Source organism: Vulpes lagopus, chromosome 8, assembly GCF_018345385.1.
Source record: "Vulpes lagopus strain Blue_001 chromosome 8, ASM1834538v1, whole genome shotgun sequence".
NCBI lineage: Eukaryota > Metazoa > Chordata > Mammalia > Carnivora > Canidae > Vulpes > Vulpes lagopus.
Genome location: NC_054831.1, coordinates 60,780,720 through 60,804,789, shown reverse-complemented (window position 1 = coordinate 60,804,789; position 24,070 = coordinate 60,780,720). Strand labels below are relative to the sequence as shown.

The window sequence follows — 24,070 nt, the reverse complement described above, 5'->3', positions numbered from 1 at the left end:
ATATATCAGTAATATATGATCATATATATTTGTTTTTATAAAGTGAGACACATCTATCTGATACTATGACCAAGCAATTGAAGTCCTAGGTATTTACTAGGAGAAAAGACATTTCCACAAAGAGATGTATATACAAATTTTCCTAGCACCTTAATTCACAGCATCCAATAATTTGAAGCAACTCATGTGTTTATCAACAGAATAAACACATGATAATAGTTCACACAATAGAATACTATTCACTCATAAAAGAAATAAATTAGTAATACACTTGACAATATAAATTTCAAAAATTTATGCTGAGCAAAATGAGCCAAATATACCATTGATGGGAAGCTCATGAAAGGCAAATCTAATATATAGTGATAAATATTAGGACACTGGTTCTGACTGAAGGGAGAGGAGGAAATTTTTTTTGTTTCATTTTGTTTTTTAGAGAGCAGTATTAATGAGAAGGAGAAGGAAAATTTCTGGGGTGATAGAAATGTTCTATATTTTGAGGTAGTTTTTGGTTATATGTGTATGCATTTGTTAAAATTCATTGTATAAACTGAAAATGTACATATTTCACCATATCTAAATTATACTTCATTTTTAAAAAGGAAAAAAGATGAAAGATTCAAAATAAGTCTTACCAGAGATCCAGAGAAAAGACTGAAAGGGGGAAAAGTAAGATCAAAAGACATAATAGCTTAGAATGTTTAAGAATTCATGAAGCACATTAATTCTGATTCAGAAAGTTCAATGAATCTCAAGCAGGATAAATAAAAAGTAGACTACTTTAATTCACATAATTAGTGGAATATCAGAGAAAAAGAGAAAATTTAAGAGCTGAAGGGGAGAGAAACTAGTTATGAATGAATAGCAATGAGATTAAAATTGATCTTAACAGCAGAGGCCAACATCCAATGGGAAAATGTCCATTAAAAATATTTAACAGAAAATAATAGCCAAACAAAACCGATATGCCCAATGAAACTATCATTCAAACATTACGTTGAAATTAAAGCATTTATTAAAATTATAATTTAATATCAAAAGATCATCATTAAAGGAACTTCTTATAGATATGTTTCAGGAAGAAAGAAAATAATCTCAGAAAAACAATCAGAAATACAAGTAAGAAAAAATGAACCATAAAATAGTTTAAAATGTTAAGCTTTTTCTGTACTAAAATCTTTTTAGATGAAAAGATTTCAAAGAGAGAACATCCATATTCTGGCACAAAATTTTATATTAGCAATAATGGTATTTTAATGATACTCTGATCAAATAATTTTATTTTGGTTATCTACCTATATGTCCATTAAAACAGACAATATTCATTGAAAACTTCAAATATAGTTAAAATAATACCCCTCACATATCCTAATTCTCAGTATTCTCTCTACAAAATAAAAGAAATGGCTCATGTGGAAAAAATCCTAAATTTAATAAAGGACATTTTGTTGGAACAATAATACAGTTAAAAATTAAAGTATTTTAAACTTTATCTCTCCACTACTACATAAGTAGGGTATAGCCAATTGGCATTTCAAGTGAAGCTGAAATTTCCCGACATATTAAGTTCATTGGGTCATGAAATATATTTGATTTCACACAATCATATTTTTCTTCCAAGAGAAACATAATCTCTGTTGTTTCACTTACACTGAACCATTCAAACAGATTATCATATGACTTTTTGGTTTTTATGTAACTAGAATATATTTTGGGGGCTCAAACAATAAAAATGGTTTAATTTTACCTTGATAACTGAGATAATATGCTGCTAATGTTATGATTTCTAAGTTTGCTTATAATATAAATATTTCAGTGAGGATCAAGTTTATAAGAAACACAAACACGTATTTTACATAAGGGATTACAAATGTAGTACTCTGTCTTTTCTGAGTTCCTAAGAACCAAACTGTAAATGCAAAGGAACATATTAACTTTCAAAAGCATATTTTTGAGAATTATGTAATGATATAATATTACCAATCAATTAATAAGAAATGATCATTATAAACTGGTTTAAAAACAAGTACTACAATTTAAACTATTCCAGTAGTTATTCAACAAATACAGTGTACCTACACAAGCTTCATAGAACACTGTCTTTAGTTAATTCCATTTTTTCTTACATTTAAAAGTTAATTCCATTCTAACTTTCATAATTTCCTAACACTTTATCAAAAAACAGGTGATTTTTAGTTTCCCATCCTTTCTTATTCTCTCATACAAAAACTGGTTTTCCTTTCCTTCTTCCATGCTTTTTATTTTTTTAATTTATGTGTTCCTTTCCATCATATGCTATGATTCTACTTGCAAGCAAATTACTCTGTATTTCAGAATCAGAATGGCACATTTAGAAAATCCATATAACTACAGTGATCAAAATAATAAAATTATACTTTCGGTGCCAGATGCTTGATCTGTCAGGATTTAAAACCAGATAACATAAATTACTCTAAATATTTTAAACAGAATGTGATTTGATAGAATTATATATATGAAAAAATATTGAAATAGTTAAAGGAGTGATCTGGTGATGTTTGTGTGATCCCACAGGAATGACTCCCAGAACTGACTTCCCAAGACGCCAACTATCGACACAGAAATCACAGAACATCTTTCTTGGTGACATAGGGAAACTAGAGATCTTCTAAATATAAATAGAGACAAGCCAATATCCAAATAAACACCATAATTACACAGTATCCAACAAATGCAGCCAAACTGAATTTGGTAATATATTAAAAGGATCATTCACCATGAAAAAGTGGGATTTATTCCAAGGATGCAAAAGTGGTTCAATACTCTCAAATCAATCAATGTGTTAGACATTAACAAAATGAAGGATAAAAACCATATGATTATCTCAAAAGATGCAGAAAAAGCACTTGACAAAATATCTTTTCATGATAAAAACTCTCAATGATATGGGTTTAAAGGAAACATATCTGAACTTGATAAAGGTCATATATGAAAAACCCACAGCTAACATCACACTCAATAATGAAAACCTGAGAGCTTTGTCTTAGATCAAGAAGACAAGGATGTCCACTCTCACCACTTTTATTCAACATACTACTGGAAATACTAGCTACAACTATCAGGCAAGAAAAAAAGAAAAGGATCCAAATTGATAAGGACAAAGTAAAGCTATCGCTATTTGCGGATAATAAATTATATATATATATATATATATATATATATATATATAACATTTCACCAAAAAAACCTCTTAGAACTAATTAATGATTTCAGTAATGTTGAATACAAATTAAGATACAAAAAAAATTAAAGGAATCTATCATGTTGCTATAAAAATAAAGCAGCAGGAAAAGAAATTAAGAAACCCCCCCCCCCAAAAAAAGAAAAAAAATCCCATTTACAGTTCAACCAAAAAGAAGAAAATAGGAACAAATTTAACCCAGGAGATGAAAAACCTATACTCTGAAAACAAAAGACATTGATAAAAGAAACTGAAGATGACACAAACAAATGGAAAGATAGACCATATTCCCAAACTGGAAGAATTTGTATGGTGAAAAAAATCCATAGTATCCAAAGCAATCCACAGATTCAATGCAATCCGTATCAAAATACCAACAGCATTTTCCACATAGCTACCACAAATAATGCTAAAATTTATATGGAATCAGAAAAGACCCCAAATAGCCAAAGCAATCTTTGGAAATGAACAAAGCTGGAGGTATCACAATCCCAGATTTCAAGAAATACTACAAAGTTATATGAAAAATTGTTTTTTTTTTAATTTTTATTTATTTATGATAGTCACAGAGAGAGAGAGAGAGAGGCAGAGACACAGGCAGAGGGAGAAGCAGGCTCCATGCACCAGGAGCCCGACGTGGGATTCGATCCCGGGTCTCCAGGATCGCGCCCTGGGCCAAAGGCAGGCGCCAAACCGCTGCGCCACCCAGGGTTCCCTACAAAGTTATATGAATCAAAACATTATGGAACTGGCACAAGAAATAGATACAAAGATCAACAGAACAGATAGAGAGCCCAGTAACAAAGCTGCCTATCTATGGTCCATTAATCTGACAAAGGTGGCAGGAATGAGAGAAAGACAGTCTCTTCAACAAATGGGGTTGGAAAAACTGGAAAGGTACATGCAAAAGAATGAAATGGGACTGCTTCCCTACACCACACACAAAAATAAACTCAAAATGGGTTAAAGACCTAAATTTAATACCTGAAGCCATAAAACTCCTAAAAGAAAATTTAGGCAGTAATCTCTTGGACAATAAACAGCCTTAGCCATGTATCTATAAATATGTTTCTTTTGGCAAGGGAAAACTAACTACTGAAAGTGCGTCAAAAGAAAAAGCTTTTGCAGAGAAAATGAAACCACCAACAAAGAAAAAGGTAAGCTGGAAAGAGCTGGAAAGCTCCAGGGGAAGTCCAGGGATTTACAGTATTTAGAACCAGAGGGTACCCCTCCTATTTTTTTATTCCTTTTCCAGTACAACTTGTTTTTATATCAGACTGTAAATTTTCTTTTTTTTCTGTTTTCCCACCTTACTACAATATTTTACCATCTCTTAATTTTTAAGATTCTTCCTTTTTGACTTTCAAATTTCTACAATGACACATCCTAAATGTATTTTCCACTTCTAGATTCCCTACAACATACTCAATTTTGGGATATATAAAAGATATGTTTTTTTGTTTTGTTTTGTGTTTTTTCTCTGCCTCATTTTGTTCTACAATGGCACAAGTTAATACCTTCTAAACCATGACCAGCATGCACCCAGAACTAAGTGATATACCGTGCTGGTTCATGCTGTGAGATTCCTCATTCCCATTCTTACCCCCTCTTTTATCTAATTTATGTTTTGGTGGTCAATGTTGGGGGGTTCTACAAGTATTTCTGGTTTATATAAATTTGGGACTGAACATCTTCTAACATACAGAACTTAATATACTCAGAAACAAGAGGATCACCCTCTAGAATCCATCAGGTAAACTACATTCTTCCTCCACTAAAACTTCGTCATCACCACCATCTTCCAGCCCTCTCTTTTTTTCTTCTCTTTGGTTTTCTTTTTCTTTCTTCTTATTCCTTGCAATTCTTGGCCTTTTATTTTTTACTATTTTGTTTTAAAATTTGTTTTTCACTTTAGTGGTTCTTTTGTGTTATATCGTTCTGATCTTTGTTTTGAATTTCTGGTCTCCAACTTCGGCAGAATCATCTAGGGTGAAATTTACATAGGTCATGGTTGATATTCTTGACTCAGCCCACTCATACAACCATTGTGCACTTAGCAAAATGACTAAAGGAAGAACTCACCACAAAAGAAAGAATCAGAAACAGTGCTCTCTGCCACAGAATTATAGAATTTGGATTGCAATCCAATCTCAGAAAGCCAATTCAGAAGCACAATTATAAAACTACTGGTGGCTCTGAAAAAAGCATTAAGGATTCAAGAGACTTCATGACTGCAGAATTTAGATATAATCAGGCCGAAATTAAAAACCAATTAAATAAGATGCAATCCAAACTGAAAGGTTCGAACAATGAGGGTTAATGAGGTAGAAGAAAGAGTGAGTGACATAGAAGACAAAGGATGGCAAGGAAGGAAGCTGAAAAAAAAGAGGAAAACAATTAAAAGACCATGAGGAAAGGTTAAGGGAAATAAATGACAGCCTCAGAAGGAAAAATCTACATTTAATTGGGGCTCCAGAGAGTGCCAAAAGGGACAGAGGACCAGAAAGCATATTTCAACAAATCATAGCTGAGACATTCTCCTAATTTGGGGAGGGAAACAGGCATTCAGATCCAGGAGATAGAAGGTCGCCTCCCCCCAAATAAATAAAAAACCGTTCATCACCTTGACATTTAATAGTAAAACTTGCAAATTTCAAAGATAAAGAGAAAATCTTTCAAACAGCAAGAGACAAGAGATCCCTAACTTACATGGGTAGAAATAGTAGATTAACAGCAGACCTCTCCACAGAGACCTGGCAGAACAGAAAGGGCTGGCAGGATATATTCAGGGTCCTAAATGAGAAGAACATGCACTCAAGAATACTCTATCCAGCAAGGCTCCCATTCAGAATAGAAGGAGAAATAAAGAGCTTCCAAGATAGGCAGAAACTGAAAGAGTATGTGACCACAAAACAGGCTCTGCAAGAAATAATAAGGGGGACTCTGTAATAGAAAGAGGAAGCCCAAAGAAATAAGCCACAAAACAGGGACTGAATAGGTATTATGATGACATTAAATTCATATCTTTCAATAGTAACTCTGAATGTGAATGGGCGAAATGATCCCATCAAAAGATGCAGTTTCAGACTGGATAAAAAAGCAAGACCCATTCTTTTGCTGTCTACAAGAGACTCATTTAAGACCTAAGGATGCCTACAGCCTGAAAATGAAAGGGTGGAGAACCATTAACATTCAAATGGTCCTCAAAAGAAAGCTGGGTAGCAATACTCATATCAGATAAATTAAGTTTATTCCAAATACTGTAGTAAGAGATGAGGAGGGACACTGTATCATACTTAAAGGGTCTATCCAACAAGAGGACCTAACAATCATGAATATTTATGCCCCAAATGTGGGAGTTGCCAGGTATATCAATCAATTAATAACCAAAGCAAAGACATATTAAATTATAATACACTAATAGTAGGAGACTTCAACATAGCACTTTCTGCAAATGACATCTTCTAAGCACAACATCACCAAAGAAACAAGGGCCTTAAATGATACACTTGACCAGATGGATTTCACAGATATACACAGAACTTTGCATCCGAACACAATTGAATACACATTCTTCTCAAGTGTACATGGAACTTTCTCCAGAATAGACCACATACTGGGTCACAAATCAGGTCTCAGCCAATATCAAAAGATTGGGATTGTCCCCTGCATATTTTCAGACCATAATCCTTTGACACCTGAACTCAATCACAAGGTGAAATCTGGAAGAAACTCAAACATGTGGAGGTTAAAAGATGAAAGGGTCAACCAGGAAATTAGAGAAGAATTAAAAAATATTCATGGAAACTAATGAAAATGAAGACACAACCATTCAAAATCTTTGGGATACAGAAAAAGCAGTCCTAAGAGAGAAAAATACATCATAATACAAGCATCCCTCCAAAAACTGGAAAAAAAATACACAAGCTAACCTTGCACCTAAAGGAACTGGAGAAAGGACAGCAAATAAACCTACACCAAGCAGAATAAGAGAGTTAATAAAGATTCAAGCAGAACTCAATGCAGTAGAGACCAGAAGAACTGTAGAACAGATCAATAAAACCAGGAGTTGGTTCTTTGAAAGAATTCATAAAATAGATTAGCCAGCCTTATTAAAAAGAAAAAAAGACTCAAACTAATAAAATTACGAATGAAAAGGAAAGATCACAACCAATGAGAAGCTATATGACAATAAATTAGGCAATCGAGAAGAAATGGACACATTTCTGAAAAACCACAAATTACCAAAACTGAAAGAAGAAGAAACAGAAAACATGAATAGGCCAATAACCAGGGAGGAAAATGAAGCAGTCATCAAAAACCTCCCAAAACACAAAAGTCCAGGGCCAGATGGCTTCCCAAAGGAATTCTATCAAACCTTTAAAGAAGAAACAATACCTATTCTATTAAAGCTGTTCTGAAATATAGAAAGGGACGGAATACTTCCAAACTTGTTCTATGAGGCCAGCATCACCTTAATTCCAAAACCAGACAAAGACCCCACCAAAAAGGAGAATTATAAACCAACATCCTTGATGTACACAGATGCAAAAATTCTCAACAAGATACTAGCCAATAGGATCCAACAATACATTAAGAAGATTATTCATCATGACCAAGTGGGATTTATCCCCAGGATGCAGGGCTGGTTTAAAACTCGTAAAACAATCAACGTGATAGATCATATCAACAAGAGAAAAAAACAAGAATCATATGATGCAGAGAAAGCATTTGACAAAATACAGCATCCATTTCTGATCCAAACTCTTCAGAGTGTAGGGATAGAGGGAACATTCCTCAACATCTTAAAAGCCATCTACAAAAAGCCCACAGCATATATCATTCTCAATGGGGAAATACAGGGAGCCTTTCCTCTAAGATCAGGAACACGACAGGGACATCCACTCTCACCACTGCTATTCAACGTAGTACTAGAAGTCCTAGACTCAGCAAACAGACAACAAAAAGACATTAAAGGCATTCAAACTGGCAAAAAAAAAAAAAGTAGTCAAACTCTCCCTCCTCACAGATGACATGATACTGTACCTAGAAAACCAAAAAGCCTCCACCCTAAGATTGCTAGAACTCATACAGCATTTCGGCAGTGTGGCAGGATACAAAATGAATACCCAGAAGTCAGTGACATTTCTATACGCTAACAATGAGACTGAAGAACGAAAAATTAAGGAGTCAATCCCATTACAATTGCACCCAAAAGCATAAGATACCTAGGAATAAACCTAACCAAAGAGGTAAAGGATTTCTACCCTAAAAACTATAGAACACTTCTGAAAGAAATTGAGGAAGACACAAAGGGATGGAAAAATATTCTATGCTCATGGATTGGAAGAATTAATATTGTGAAAATGTCTATGCTACCCAGAGCTATTTACACATTTAATGCAATTCCTATCAAAATACCATGGACTTTCTTCAGAGCATTGGAACAAATCATCTTAAGATTTGTGTGGAATCAGAAAAGACCCTGAATAGCCAGGGGAATTTTGATTAAGAAAACCAGAGGCGGGGGCGTCACAATGCTGGATTTCAAGTTGTACTACAAAGCTGTTATCATCAGGACAGTGTGATACTGGCACAAAACAGACACATAGATCAATAGAACAGACTAGAGAACCCCGAAATGGGCCCTCAACTCTATGGTAAACTCATATTCGACAAAGCAGGAAAGAGTATCCACTGGAAAAAGGACAGTCTCTTCAATAAATTGTTCTGGGAAAATTGGACAGCCACATGCAGAAGAATGAAACTAAAACATTCTCTTAAACAAAGATAAAGTCAAATGGATGAAAGATCTAAATGTGAGACAAGAATCCATCAAAATCCTAGAGGAGAACACAGGCAACACCCTTTTTGAACTTGGCCACAGCAACTTATGGCAAGATACATCCATGAAGGCAAAAGAAACAAAAGCAAAAATGAACTATTAGGACTTCATCAAGATAAAAAGCTTCTGCACAGCAAAAGAAACAGTCAACAAAACTAAAAGACAACCTACAGAAAGGGAGAAGATATTTGCAAATGACCTATCAAATAAAGGTCTAGTATCCAAGATCTATAAAGAATTTATTAAACTCACCACCAAAGAAACAAACAATCCAATCATGAAATGGTCAAAAGACATGAACAGAAATCTCACAGAGGAAGACATAGACATGGCCAACAAGTGCATGAGAAAATGCTCCACATCACTTGGCATCAGGAAAATACAAATCAAAATCACAGTGAGATACCACCTCACACCAGTGAGAATGGTGAAAATTAACAAGACAGAAAACAACAAATATTGGAGAGGATGCGGAGAAAAGGGAACCCTCTTACACTGTTGGTGGGAATGTGAACTGGTACTGCCATTCTGGAAAACTGTGTGGAGGTTCCTCAAAGAGTTAAAAATAGAATTGTCCTATGACCCAGCAATTGCACTGCTGGGATTTACTACAAAGATACAGATTCAGTGAAAGACCAAAACACTTGCCACCCCAATGTTTATAGCAGCAATGCCCACAATAGCCAAACTGTGGAAGGAGCCTCGGTGTCCATCGACAGATGAATGGATAAAGAAGCTGTGGTCTATGTATACAATGGAATATTACTCAGCCATTAAAAATGACAAATACCCACCATTTGCTTCAATGTGGATGGAACTGGAGGATATTATTATGCTGGGTGAAGTAAGTCAATCAGAGAAGGACAAACATTTTATGGTCTCATTCATTCGGGGAATATAAAAAATAGTGAAAGGGAATAAAGGGGAAAGTAGAGAAAATGAGTGGGAAATATCAAAGAGGGAGACATAATATGAGAGACTCCTAACTCTGGGAAATGAACAAGGGGTGGTGGAAGGGGACGTGGGGCAGGGGTGTTGGGGTGACTGGGTGATGGGCACTGAGCGGGGCACTTGACAGGATGAGCACTGGGTGTTATTCTATATGTTGGCAAGTCTAACTCTAATAAAAAATACACAAAAAAAATAAACAAATCAAAACCACAATGGTATATCACGTCACATCAGTCAGAATGACTTGTGTCAAAAAGACAAGTAATAATAAGTGTTGGCAAGGATGTGAAGGAAAGGAACCCTCATGCATTATGGGTAAGAATGTAAACTGGTGCAGCCACAATGGAAAAACGGTATTGAAGGTCATCAAAATGGTAAAAATAGAAATACCATATGATCCAGTAACTCCACTATTGGGTATTTATCCAAAAAAAAAAAAAAAAAAAAAGAACACAAGCACTAATTTATAAAGATATATGCACCCTTATGTTTACTGTAGTATTATTTACAATAGCCAAACTATGGAACAAATCAAGTACCTATGGATAGATGAATGGATAAAGAAAATGTGAAACACACGCATAATGGGATATTGGTCAACCATAAAAATGAATGAAATTTTATAATTTTCAACAACATAGATGGAACTTGAGGGTGTTATGCTAACTGAAATAAGTCAGAGAAAAACAAATACCATATGATTTCAGTTATATGTGGAATCTAAAAAACAAAACAGATGATCCGACAAAAATCAACTCATATACAGAGAACTGGGGGTTGCCAGAGGTGAGTGGGGTGATGGGCTTAAAATAGTTGTAAGAGGATTAAGGACTACAGACTTCCAGTTATAAAATAAATGAGATCAAAAGGGCAGTATAGGAAATATTGTCAATAATATTGTAATAACATTGTATGGTGACAGAGGGTGACTACATTTAATTAATCACTGAGTAATGAACAGAATTGTTGAATTACTATGTTTACACCCGCAACTAATAAGACATATGTCAACAACATAAGTAACGAAATTCTTGCTTTAGCATTTAAAACGAGTACTTAAAAATATCATTTTTATCATTAGCATCTGAAATATTACACAAAATGCTCTCTCCTTGGGCAACCCGGTGGCTCAGCAGTTTAGGGTCGCCTATGGCCCAGGGCATGATCATGGAGCCTCGGGATCGAGTCCCACGTCGAGCTACTGGTATGGAGCCTGCCTCTCCCTCTGCCTGTCTCTACCTCTCTATCTCTCTCTCTCTCTCTCTCATGAATAAATAAATAAAATCTTAAAAAAATGCTCTCTCTATAAAAACTACAAAACATTATTGAGAAAAATTAAAAATCACCTAAATAAATGCATTCACCCTTGCCATATACAAGATTAGTATTTTAAAACATTAATTGCTTATCCATATACCAATGAAAAAAATTAAATTTTAAAAAGGTACCTCTTATAAAATATCATAATTTTCATTAGCACAAAAATACTAAATGCCTTTGCCATTAAACTGTAATACATTATTCAATCTTTCAAACCATGGAAATAACATGTTTTTCCATTTACAGCAGCAAAGAAATGCTATGTACCTAACTAACTATTGAGTTTTATTATTATAAGAAGCAGGAAAAAACTGGCTATTGCAGAATAAATAGAACACACCTCCAATCCTGGATGATTCAAGAAAAAAAATGACACTTTGTCTACACAGCAGCACTTTCTTTTAGGTAGTTTATTTGTGAAATAATCATACTGTAGTAAAGGTACGTGAAAGAACAAATTTTCAAAAAAATTCACTGGTTACCTTAACAACTAAGGAAAAATTTTAAATTAATATAATGCCAATATTAGCTAATAAAAAGAAAAAAATAGAAGATATGTGTGTGTATATGCACATATACATACCACGGATTATTACTCAGGCATAAAAAAGTATAAAATCTTGACTTGGATGGGGCTAGAGAGTATGATGCTAAGAGAAGCCACTGGGAGAAACACAAATGCCATATGATTTCACTTATAATGCATGATAAAATAATGGCTCACGGCATGTTTGCTGCTGCAATATCCTTCTTTTAGCCATAAAAAAATGCCCAAAATGAACATCCTCTGTATTGCCACTATATGAAATTTTGAAATCATCTTTATCTACCAACTGTATTTGGAATGGGACTTGAGGTTTTTTCCTGTAGTATATATTGGTTAAAGAGTATTCTAATGAGTTTTGGGTGATATAAATATATCTTCCAGTATAAATATTAGTGCCCTCTCCCAACAACAACAAAAAATGAGTAAGAAGAGATACAGGGATATGAGTATGCAATAAATTTGACTATTAAAAACCAACAGGTGTTCTGCTGTAACATTAACTTAGAAAACACTCTATAGAGTATGCTTGTGTATTTAAAAATGAACTTCTTTTCTCTTCCCTCTCTGTAGCATATCCAACCAAACATCCACTTCTGAGATTCTCAGGAATATTTCTTCCCTCTGCATTGATTATGAATAATAAGTGAATTCAGCAAATTCATTTTTTAAATTAGTTTCAGGGGTAGAATTTAGTGATTTATTCAGTAACAAGGTATTTGAACCTTTTGTGAGGGCAATTTCTTTGAAGGGAATGAGAAAGGCAGAGGAGTTCTGAACCCTTGCTTTGAGCAATAAGTGGTACATGGTGGTGAAAAAACAGCTAGTAGGCAATATGTTTTTAATACATTTCAATGTGTGCACAGTTAAACTTTGTAATCTCTCTAGCAGGAAAGAAGAGTAACAGGGAAAAAAAGAAAGTAACATTTGCTGAACACCAACTATTTGCCAAGTATTGTTTAAAACACACTGCATATTATTATCTTAACTATTTTTCAAATTACTCAGAAGTAAATTTCAATAGTCCCATTTTTAGAGACCTCAGAGAGGTTAAGTAGATCAAGTGATATTACACATTGTATTGGGCCGTGCAAAGGTCCAAGCCCATGTCTTTAAACCTCAGACACATGCATTTTGCACTAAGCATTGTGTACAGGGATCACTAAATTAGAGCCAAGTACAATCGGCCAAATTTTTCCTAACTCAGGACTCTGCCTGAGTTGCTGCGCCAGCATTCTCATCAGTAGTTTGCAAGCAGCCTTTTAAATTACAGCCAAATATTTCAGGGAAATGAGTGACCTCAAAGAGGAGCTAATCCATTTAGTGCCCATTGCCTTACATTTTTTAGAGCAAAAATTGATTAGCATGTGATATCCCAAAATATATTGTTGTATAACTCATATTTGGAAATGACTGTGGGATTTTGAAACATACACACACACGCACACACATACATACACCTGCTCTCTGCCTCCATCATAGTTGGACTTTTCATTAAATGTCTGCCAACAATACAGAGAATTTGATAGTGACTAAATTTGCATATGGACATTCAGAAGAGGAATCTTGGTTGCCTTTTTCTTATTAAAATTCATTAAACAATTACTTTTATCCAACATCACTTAGCAATTAGCAAAACTGCCATCAAAATGAGCTCTTAAATATAACTTCTAGAAGCTAAATAATAGTTTAATATTACTTTTGCTAATGAAGCCCTTGGTCTTATTTGACTAATTAGAATCACTGATTCTAGATTCAGTTCAATTGCATCTTCCTAAATATATATGTTTTGCCTTGTCTTATCTTTTCTATTTTAAACTATCCTTGATGGAGTTGTTACTCTACCCCCATAAATATTGATGAAAAATACATGAATATGAGTCATTTCTAAAAGTTTAATGGATGTAGCCATTGCTTATGGCACATAATGCCATTTACTCCCTTCAATCTGTGCAAGTTCCAAGTTGAATGCTTTTGCAGCAAAGAGAAATTAATGACCATTAAGGCTTTCAAAGATATACATGTACACACACATTATTCATGACACTTCAAAAATATCTAATTGGACTGTCAGTAAGAGATAAGAGTCAATAATCACAATGCAGTGTAAAAAAATTATATGTTTGTAATCTCTGCAAGGAAAATATTTTGGTCAAAACCAATGGTAGAAACATATTCTTAATAAAATGCAAATAATGAAGACTTACTCTCAAATTACTACACCACCTAAGGAATATTGACAAAGATGCCCAAAGGATAATATGGGTTGATTTTATTGAATAAAATGTCTACCATGTACCAGACATGAGATTAGGCAAATCACAGAGGCAGTGACCTCTTTATTTTCAAGGGCCTAAGAAACAAGTGATATTCTCTCTGCTTCACGGATGAGGAAATTGAGTCTCAGGGCAGTTATGCAATACATAGTAGTAAGAAAGGAGTCTGAGATTAGTAGCTAGTCTACTGAAACAGGGCAGCTGTGCTTTCACATTTGGTGTTGTGCTTCTATTTAAAGAAGAATACAACTGCAATTCTTGGATATTCATAAACTTTACATTGTCCATGGAAACCCATGGATGGACCTGAAAGTGCCATAATATTCATTTCACATTCTGGACTGCCCACTAGTTTGACCATTAGCCATAAGTGGCTATTCACTTATGAAATGAATTGAAATGTAGCTAATCAAATGAGGTGTGCTGTAAGTGTAAAATATACACTAGATTTAAAGAGTTAATATGAAAAAAATAAAAAATAAAGAGTTAATATGAAAACAATAATGTAAAATATCTCAATATTTTTCTATTGTGTTTGTATTGAAAATATACTTTTTTAATATATTAGGTTAATGAAAATATATTAATTTCACATTTTAAGATATAACTACTAGAAAATGTAAAATTACATATGTGGCTTACATTTATGACTCTCTATACTTCTGTAAGACATTCATGATATCAGTGATGTGTTCAGGATACCACTCTTTACCAACACCCCAAAGTCTACATAGAGAGAGGGTGCATTCCTTTAAAAATATCAGTGACTCCAACAGCGTCCTTTAAACCCATGATGAAGTCATAGTTTATCAGAATTATTTGACAGTTCAAGTCTAAACAAGGTATAGCTTTTCACTTTTCCAAAGACAAAGGCATAAATTTTTAGTTTTTGGAGGCACAGTTACAAATACCTCTAAGTTTATAAGAATATTAATGTCATGCACACGTATTTCTCATCTGCTGCATTTAAATGTGGGCATTGTAGCTAAGGGAGCTGTGAAAAATGAAAATATTTCTCCTTATTTTTCAGAATGTTCACTAATAATATAAATAAAGACTTTTTTGTTTGTTCATTTTTTTCCCTTCTTGGTGTCTAACTGCAGCCATTTCTACCAGTTATCATACTTTAATGCAAATGAATACTGTACCTTCTTTTTACCTATTCCTGTTTTCTTTGCTTTCCTTTCCTTTCTTCGCTTCCTTCCTTCTTTCTTTTTTTGTCTCCTAAGACCAGTCAATACATTTTCAATGTATGTTCATTTTGGGAAACAATGGAAACAAACCAATATCAAGGTGGTCCCAGGTTAGCTCCCCATTTCCTCTGTAATATTACACAGAGACTTGGTGAAAGGTTCCTGCTCCAGCCAAATTACCCATTCACAGAACAGGCCACCTTGGCAGTCTGTGTGGCACCCTCTCTCTTGTCTCATGGCCGTAGGCTTGTCTACAGTGCTTTCTTCCCCATATTCATTATTTGGTCTACTGCACCCACACATGGTACCCCTATACTGCCAACTGGAGTCTTTCCTTCCTAGCCCCAGGTACAGGTTCAAACTCCTGCATATCCTATAAAAAAGTCTCAAATCAATGTCCTCAATTGGGGGTTTCCTTCATTTTCTTTGAATCCTCATAAATTTTTGTTTTTCCTGGCATTTAATTATAGCCTATCTAATATTAGAGTTATTTGAAGTGTTTCTCCTACTCCCCTTACCATACTGATTTACTCTTAAGAGCAGAGATTCTTTTATTTTCCATTCATCAAAAAATGTAATATGATACCTCAAGTATCTATAAAGATATACAAAGAATTCTACTGTTATTAAAATACACCCTTCATTGATAATATATATTTTATGCCACTTTATAATACTTTTAAATTTTCCTTTTGGAAGTTGTTTTAAAATAACTTTTAGCCAAGATTTCACAATTTAAGAATGTGATATTCCCAACAAGACTGGCTTGTTCCTCTTGGATCCTACTTTGTAGTTGTTCATTAAAGTTGAGGTGCTTCAATATAAAACTTGCTCCCTTACTACTTAGATGATATAAGATTATTTTTTCAAAATACTAGACCTATACACAAGCTAGTACAGCTGCCATCCAAATAGTTGACACAGAATGGAAAGCAAAGCTTTTCTCCAGGAAGAAGATTAAGTCTGAGGCATCTGAAATGCTCCTGCATTACATTTGTATAAGGATACTTATCTCTAAACAGCCTTCAAATATTCATTTGTTCTTCTCTATGCTATCCACAAAGTGCTAGGAACATGTCAGAAAAAGACTCTGTTCAACTAGTTGTCAACTGGGAAGCACTTATCTAGAAGTTTCCTCTTAAAATTAAAATACTCCCTTTGACATGAATGGAGAAGTAAAGGCAGAAATGCAATGTTCCTTATTCCATCTACCATGCTAAAAGCCAGAGCAAACATTCTTTTTAAAGCACTTTTAGAGAGAAAATGAGTGAAAATATCAGTAAGGGTGACAAAACATGACAGACACCTAACTCTGGGAAATGAACAAGGGGTATGGAAAGGGAGGTGGGCGGGGGGGTGGTGAAGTGATTGGGTGATGGGCACTGAGGGGGGCACTTGGTGGGATTAACACTGGGTGTTATGCTAAATGTTGGCAAATTGAACTCCAATAAAATAAATAAATAAATAAATAAATAAATAAATAAATAAAGCACTTTTGTTTTCACTAATTATAAAAGATATAATTTCTATAGCAAAGGAATGGCACTTTTGGTTTCTTTACTAAACTCACAGTTGAAATATTAATAGGTCATATCAATTGTCAAAATCTTATGTTTTATCATTTTAATAATATATACTGCATTTGTTCTCATTCCATACCCCTGGTATATCATGTGGATTAATGGTGCTTGCTATTTCCACTTTTTACAACATTGTCACTAAACATTTTATATTGAGTATATACTAACTCAACATTTTAATAAAATTCTTTAGACAACTTATTTTAGGGATATTTTAATTTAAAAGAGTATATGGACATATTCAATCTACTAAACTATTTAATCCTAAACTATTTAAATATGTAAACACAATCGTTCAAATCAAATTCATGTCTTCAGGTCTAAAAAGAATAAAGTAAATGGCACATTCATATCCATGCCTAACTAAAATCAAATAACTCTGTTCTTGATGTTTTTATATTTTATTGAGTAAATGATATTTATAAAAAACTGAATTTTTAATCAGACTGCTCATCTAAGAAGCAACTGACTAAACAGAAATCAGAAACTGGTAAACATACCGAAGCTTGGAGAAAACTGAGAGGACAGCATTAAGAGTCAAAGCTTGAAATATTTTTTTAAGATTTTTTTCTTTATGAAATCAAAATATTACTAGGTGTTTATATCATTTCTTTTCCATTTCTTTCCTTCCTTCCCACCTTCCACTCGTAAAAATACCGAACAATCACAACATAAGATGTACCTGTTGGAAGAGGTTCTGCGAGTTTTTCTTTCATGGAATGATGGAATGACAGACAACTCTTTGTAAGCACGATGTCATCCAGGGCAATATCCCCATGGTGTCCTTCACCAACTCTGCCTTCAAATTTGAGTTGGAAGTCCTCATCACCAGACAGTGATAGTTCTTTCTGCTGCCAGAAATTGCCTTGTTCTACGGTGAGTTTAAGTAGGACCCTTGTTTGGTTCGAGAATGATACCTGGATCAAGGCAAGTGCCCCAATGCCATTTCCGTACATGTGATAATGAAAAATTATCTGTAACCAAAAATAGGAATATTGCATTTAATTAGTACAACTATACTTTACTTTATATTATATCGCCCTCTCCTTTGTGAACAGACTCCTAAAGGAAAAAGGAAAACTAGATCTGCATGTCCTATTGTTCTGTGAGTGAAGTTAGGCCAGCCTTAAATTAGAAGTTATAGTATATGGAAAACAAAGCAGTAAGAATCAAATAAGATTTGGGGGGAAAATTGAGCAGAGTTTATTTTTCATCTGACTTTTAAATGCAGACTCCTTGATAAACTCTTAAAGTCCACTGTCTAAGGAATAAAATATCATGAAAAGTAATTCATTGTCTAAGGACTTCCCATGATTAAGCAATAGTAGGAAGTAAAGAAGACCATTTTCAGTCTCATAAATTTTTTTTATATATTTATTTTTTATTGGTGTTCAATTTGCCAACATATAGAATAACATCCAGAGCTCATCCCATCAACTGCCCCCCTCAGTGCCCTTCACCCAGTCACCCCCACCCCCCACCCACCTCCCTTTCTACCACCCCTAGTTCGTTTCCCAGAGTTAGGAGTCTCTCATGTTCTGTCTCCCTTTCTGATATTTCCCACTCATTTTTTCTCCTTTCCCCTTTATTCCCTTTCACTATTTTTTCCTTTCACTATTTTTTATATTCCCCAAATGAATGAGACCATATAATGTTTGTCCTTCTCCGATTGACTTATTTCACTCAGCGTAATACCCTCCAGTTCCATCCACGTCAAAGCAAATGGTGGGTATTTGTTGTTTCTAATGGCTGAGTCTCATAAAATTTAAATCATTTTCTTTAAAATAGTAGAGTATGCTGTTGCTTATTCTACTATATTCTTGCACTTGAAACACACTTTTAGTCTGACAAGATCTTCAGGACTCTACTATATGCCATCAAACTACCAGAACAGCATTACCCAAATTTAGTTGAAATGCTAGAAACATGATGGCAGAGAGCAGCCTAGGGTATTTTCCCACCAAAGAAAAATTAATATAAGTATTTGCAAGTATTAACATCCTAATGTTTCAAAGATGGGAGTTCACCAGATTTTTAGTAATTATCACACAGAAGGGAAAAGTCAGGGGAAGTTCTCAAAGAAACAACAGTGCAGGTTAGAAATAATAGGAACTCAAGAGCATTTTCAAGCTTTTGTCTTGTCATGTATATGAATGAACACAGTAAAGGTGAATGATCACGCAGGAAAAAGACATTTTTATTGAAACACTAATAGTCATGGATATTACACTCTAGAGAAAGAAAGAAACGAAGGTGCTTAAGGGTAAAGAATTTGATTAAACAAAATATGCAATGCACACTTCAAAAAGCATCAACTGAGAATAGGTAAGCCATGTGAAGTGACTCTACTCAAATTTCCCAGCTGATGAAATCTGCAGGTACTCTTCTGTAATCCAAAATGGTTCCTTCTGTTGACAAACCTTTCCAACACGAGCTCTGTGATCATTATGACTTGTTCTGGGAGAGGACCCATGAAATCTGGGTCACATGACTCCTTAGAGTAAGAACATAAGGGGCTTAGGCCTGTCTGATGGGCACAACATGTCTTCTTGGATCCCCTGCAGTCACAGATATGGTCTTTCTAGGGCTCTGCCTTATTTTGTCTTATTTGTGCAACAAATCTCAGGCCCATGTTTCATGTCACAGGAAATATTTCCCTGTCTTCTTGAGGTCTCTTTTTGAATGATCCTATGTAGCTAGCACGCAAACAAACATATAAACCCCTCTATTTTTACAGAAAATACTTGACAACAACACGGTCTAATCACAGGGCATTGTGAGGGAATAAAACTCTTCTAAGTACTAAATTCTTGTAGAGAGGCACTTTCAATGGAAATTTCAGAGTTACTCAAAGGTCTCATCTCTACCCACATCCATCTGTCTCATTCCTCCCACCCCTCATCCCTCAAAAGGAAGAAAAATCTTCAATTTGATTTTGTTCTGCTTGAAGGTATTCTACAAGGTCAAGTGACAGAAAGGATTTTCATGAAAATTTGGGAGGCCACTATTGCTTACCTGATATACATATTTTTTATATGAGCGACACAATCATTCCCAGCATGACCTTTCCACACTTCTTTGTATTCAATCTATATCATAAATATTCATAAAATAAACCATTCATCATTAATTTTTTTGACATTTCTTCTAGGCATATTTCATTTTTCTCACACAGGTGTTTAAAACAGTAGGGACTACAGTTCCAGGACCAGGGAAAAATAGAGAGAGATAAAATCCTGAGTTGCTAGAGAATGAAAAACAAACCTTTGGAGCGTTTTCACAAGAAGCCTACATAGAAAAGCTGAGAAGTCAAGCTGGAATTCTATACATTTTATATTTAATTTGTAATTAGCTTTCTAAGACTAAAACAAATTTGTAAATTTCAGAATATGTTATGGATGTAGAGAGATATATAAAGACTTAAAATATAAAAATTCGGTGTGCTTGGGCTTTGTTTTTGAGAAAGTTATCAAGTAATTTGGAAAACAACAAAAACAGACAGAAATATATTTGATTAAAACTCTTTTTTGGGGGGACATCCCGGGTGGCTCAGCAGTTTAGCGCTGCCTTCAGCCCAGGGCATGATTCTGGAGACCTGGGATGGAGTCCCACATCAGGCTCCCTGCATGGAGCCTGCTTCTCTCTCTGCCTGTGTCTCTGCCTCTTTCTTTCTCTCTTTCTCTCTTTCTTTTTTCTTTCTTTCTTTCTTTCTTTCTTTCTTTCTTTCTTTCTTTCTTCTTCTTCTTTCTTTTCTTTTCTTTCTTTTCTTTCTTTCTTTCTTTCTTTCTTTCTTTCTTCTTTCTTCTTCTTTCTTTTCTTTTCTTTCTTTCTTTCTTTTTTTTTCTTTCTTTCTTTCTTTCTTTCTTTCTTTCTTTCTTTCTTTCTTTCCTTTCTCTCTGTCTCTCTGTCTCTTGTGAATAAATAAATAAAATCTTTAAAAAAAACACTTTTTTTTTGCCAAACGTGCTAGATAAATTTTAATGTTACTCTGTTTGTTATATCTACTCTAGACTGTTGAGTTATCTCTCTACAACTCTAATCATGAAAATTCTATCAAATGTCCCTGAAGAAATAGAAATGAGGTTACCCGTTGAGAGTTAAACTATGAAACCAACTTAAGATAAGACAGAAAAACATCCAATACAAACTAAAAGTTTAACATGTATTAAAAGCACAACAATGGTAGGAAGTCAGTATATATACTGGTCAGTATAAAACAGAGATGCAAACATCTGTAATGGGTGCAGGTTATTTGAGGAGCTTTGGAGTAAAGTTTAGAGCTTTGTAGCAGAGCCAGGTACACAAAAATATTACATCTGGATGACAATAAAGATTTCAATCATCTTATTGTCTCCCAGCCTGTCTTGGTCTCTTTGATCAGCTGACAAATTTTTGGATGTAATTTGCTTTCCTTTCAGTGTGTAGACCCTGGAGAAAACACCAGTCCAACTATGTGTGTTCAGATCCTACAGAAATCACATTTCTCATTGTAGATATAAATAGATGGCACATTTATTCATATACCATTCTTATAAGCAAAATTCTTGTGAAGTCATCCCTGAGCATTTAATTTACATTATGTGTAAAGTGAAGTTTAGATCCTAATTCAGCTAACTTAAATCCTTTGTGAAGTAAAAACAATCAATAGAGAGAAAGGGAGGACCTGAAAATACACAGTCATCATAGAGGCTGGTTGTCCCAAAGAGCAATACAATCCTATTTATATTTTTAGTAGTACTAACATTTTCCTTTAAAAGTTCCAAGGGATAATGGCCAAACCATCTTTTCTTCTTGCCTATAGAAGTTCTTCTACCTTCTTTAGGGCTAATTTTAGTCTTTACTTTTTCATGAAGTCTTCTTCAACCATTTGATAGTGGCTCCAACTATCTCTAACATTCATTCCTGGGAATATTTAACTATAAACTGCTTGAATGTTCTTTCTGATGGTGACATTCTCCTAATTATAGTAAGTACTAATTCGTTGAGGGGAAGCAGCTGCATTTTACTTATTTTGTACTATGCATAGTTACAGATAATAACCATGAAGTTTTCCAGTAGTTTCCAAATTCAAATATCTATGGAATTCATCAATAGGATAATGCTTTCCATGGTTTTAACAGCCCTTCTCTTTCATTCTTGTTTTACTTTCTCCTTCCCATACATGTCCTAGGTTGAAGAAATTCATGTTTCAGCTTTGGTTTGATCCTGGTCATTTCATTTTCTGTATTACCTCTATCAGCAGTCACTTATAACATTTCTGGGTTTTTTTCTCACCTTGTAGTTTTTGTTTCATCTACTTATGACTGGGCTTGAAATTCTGGCTGCTATCATGGGCTGCTGAGGGATCCAGCTCTTTATGAAGATGTAATGTCCAGAGGAGTTTCGTATGGTGTGATCAGCAGCTGGCTCCATGCCTACAGCAGGGATGCTGCTAACTTTCAGATTCCAGTCAAAGTCATCATCCTGATCCTGCTCCCAAGAACAAAGGTCAAATTCAAAATCACAGCGCCCATTTGAGGTACCTGGAAAACATTTCCCAATTTAGGGTAGAGAGAAAAAGGAAATTAGCTGACTTTAAAATGCCATACAAAATTACAGTGATCTTGATCCATCATGTAATACTCAACACCTTGGAATATTATCCTGACACTAGCATTAAAATAGAATATTTTAAGCTTAGGTTTAGTAATTAATGTTTCACCATTTTATCTTATTTGGAAAAGATTTAGATATCAATAAATTCAACCCAATTTATTATTTAACCTAGTAAACGTCAAAGTTTTATGTTACCAAATATTTTGAAAGCTATTTAATAGTTTGTCTACTATGCTTTTTATCTTTCAACCAACTTGACTTGTTCTAACAATTACCCATGAAAATTTCCTGAGACAAAAATCAACCATTATCTTAAATCACTTTTGCTGGCAAACTACACCACTTGCAACATGAATTTAACTAATAAGCTCAGGTAAAATAAAAGCTAATTATCAAGAGAGGCTTAGGAAGATGTGGGAGTAGGATAGTTCACAATTGGTTACTACTTGGGTTTTAGAAACTAAGTTTTCTAAGAATTCAAATTATGATAAATGTAATAAAGATGCTAGAATGGATCAGGGAAGCCACTCTGTATATGAGAAAGTAAGAGATGCATAAAAAGGCATAAAGAATGAAAATAGGAATGAAATTTTGGTTAAGGGAAAAGAAACTAATTTTGTCCTAAAATGAAACTGGTTATTTAGAGAGAGAAAACTTACAACAAAATCTGCATTGAAAAAGAAAAAGAAAAAAATGTAAAAGATCTGTGAAGGAGAAGGGTGCCTGGGGGGCTCAGTTGGTTAAGAACCTGCCTTCAGCTCAGGTCATGATCTCAGGGTCCTGGACTGAGTCTAGCACCAGGCTGTCTGCACAGTTGAGTCTGTTTCACCATCCCACTCTCCTTCTATGTTCTCTCTCAAATAAATAAATAAAATCTTAAAAAAAAAAAAGATTTGTGAAGGAGATGCTCTGGAAAAATTTTTTCCGGGGTCAGGATCAATTAGGATTGTAATAAATGAGTTTTAAAAGTACACTGCTATAAAACTGAAAGTTGACTTTTCTCTCTGCTAAAAAGACAAAGTTCTTTTGGAGCACTGCTCTGCTCTTAATAAGAAATTGTAAGCAAAGTTTCTGTTTTGTCCTTATCAGGTCTCTGACTACATGAAACAGTTAAAACTTCTCAAAATTAAAGGAGCTAAGTTTTGCTAACAACTACATAACCTGATGTTTTTTGCCTTTGGAACCCTTTGCTACCACCTCAGTTAAATAAATAATGAAACATTAAGTTTAATAGTAATCTGTGATCCTATTTAGGCATATGCTTTAGGACCTTCTGACATTTTTAATAAACTTCTCAAACATTCAAATTCTCAATAAAGTCTTTTTGACTAAAAAAAAAGGAATATTTTAGTGTGTTACACAGAGCTATTTCCATGGCTTGTGGAAGTTTATTTCTCCACAAATCTGGTTCCCCGTCCTAAAATCAATAAGAAGCTATTTTAGCATTACACACACTTCCTCCTCCAAGTACCTATTTGGTCAATGTAATTTTCTTTCTTCTTTCTTCTCATCTTTGCTCCTCAGGTCCTGGTAGGGAATTTGGGAA

The 24,070-nt window shown here is 34.3% G+C and overlaps 1 protein-coding gene across 2 annotated transcripts in view; it reads right to left on the bottom strand.

Annotated features, from left to right (window-relative positions):
* MALRD1 (MAM and LDL receptor class A domain containing 1) overlaps window positions 1-24,070 on the bottom strand; it is a 255,513-nt gene that overhangs the window by 182,859 nt on the left and 48,584 nt on the right. The window contains exons 4-5 of one of the 2 annotated variants that reach the window (XR_005989641.1): window positions 22,204-22,451; window positions 17,612-17,903 (exon numbers count right to left, since the gene is read on the bottom strand). Coding sequence is in view for 1 of the 2 variants with exons in the window: in XM_041768323.1 (XP_041624257.1) it covers window positions 22,219-22,451 (233 nt within the window). In the remaining variant the exon portion in view is untranslated. Of the gene's footprint in view, window positions 1-17,602; window positions 17,904-22,203; window positions 22,452-24,070 lie in introns of those variants that run through there. The other variant, XM_041768323.1, reaches the window with a different exon arrangement.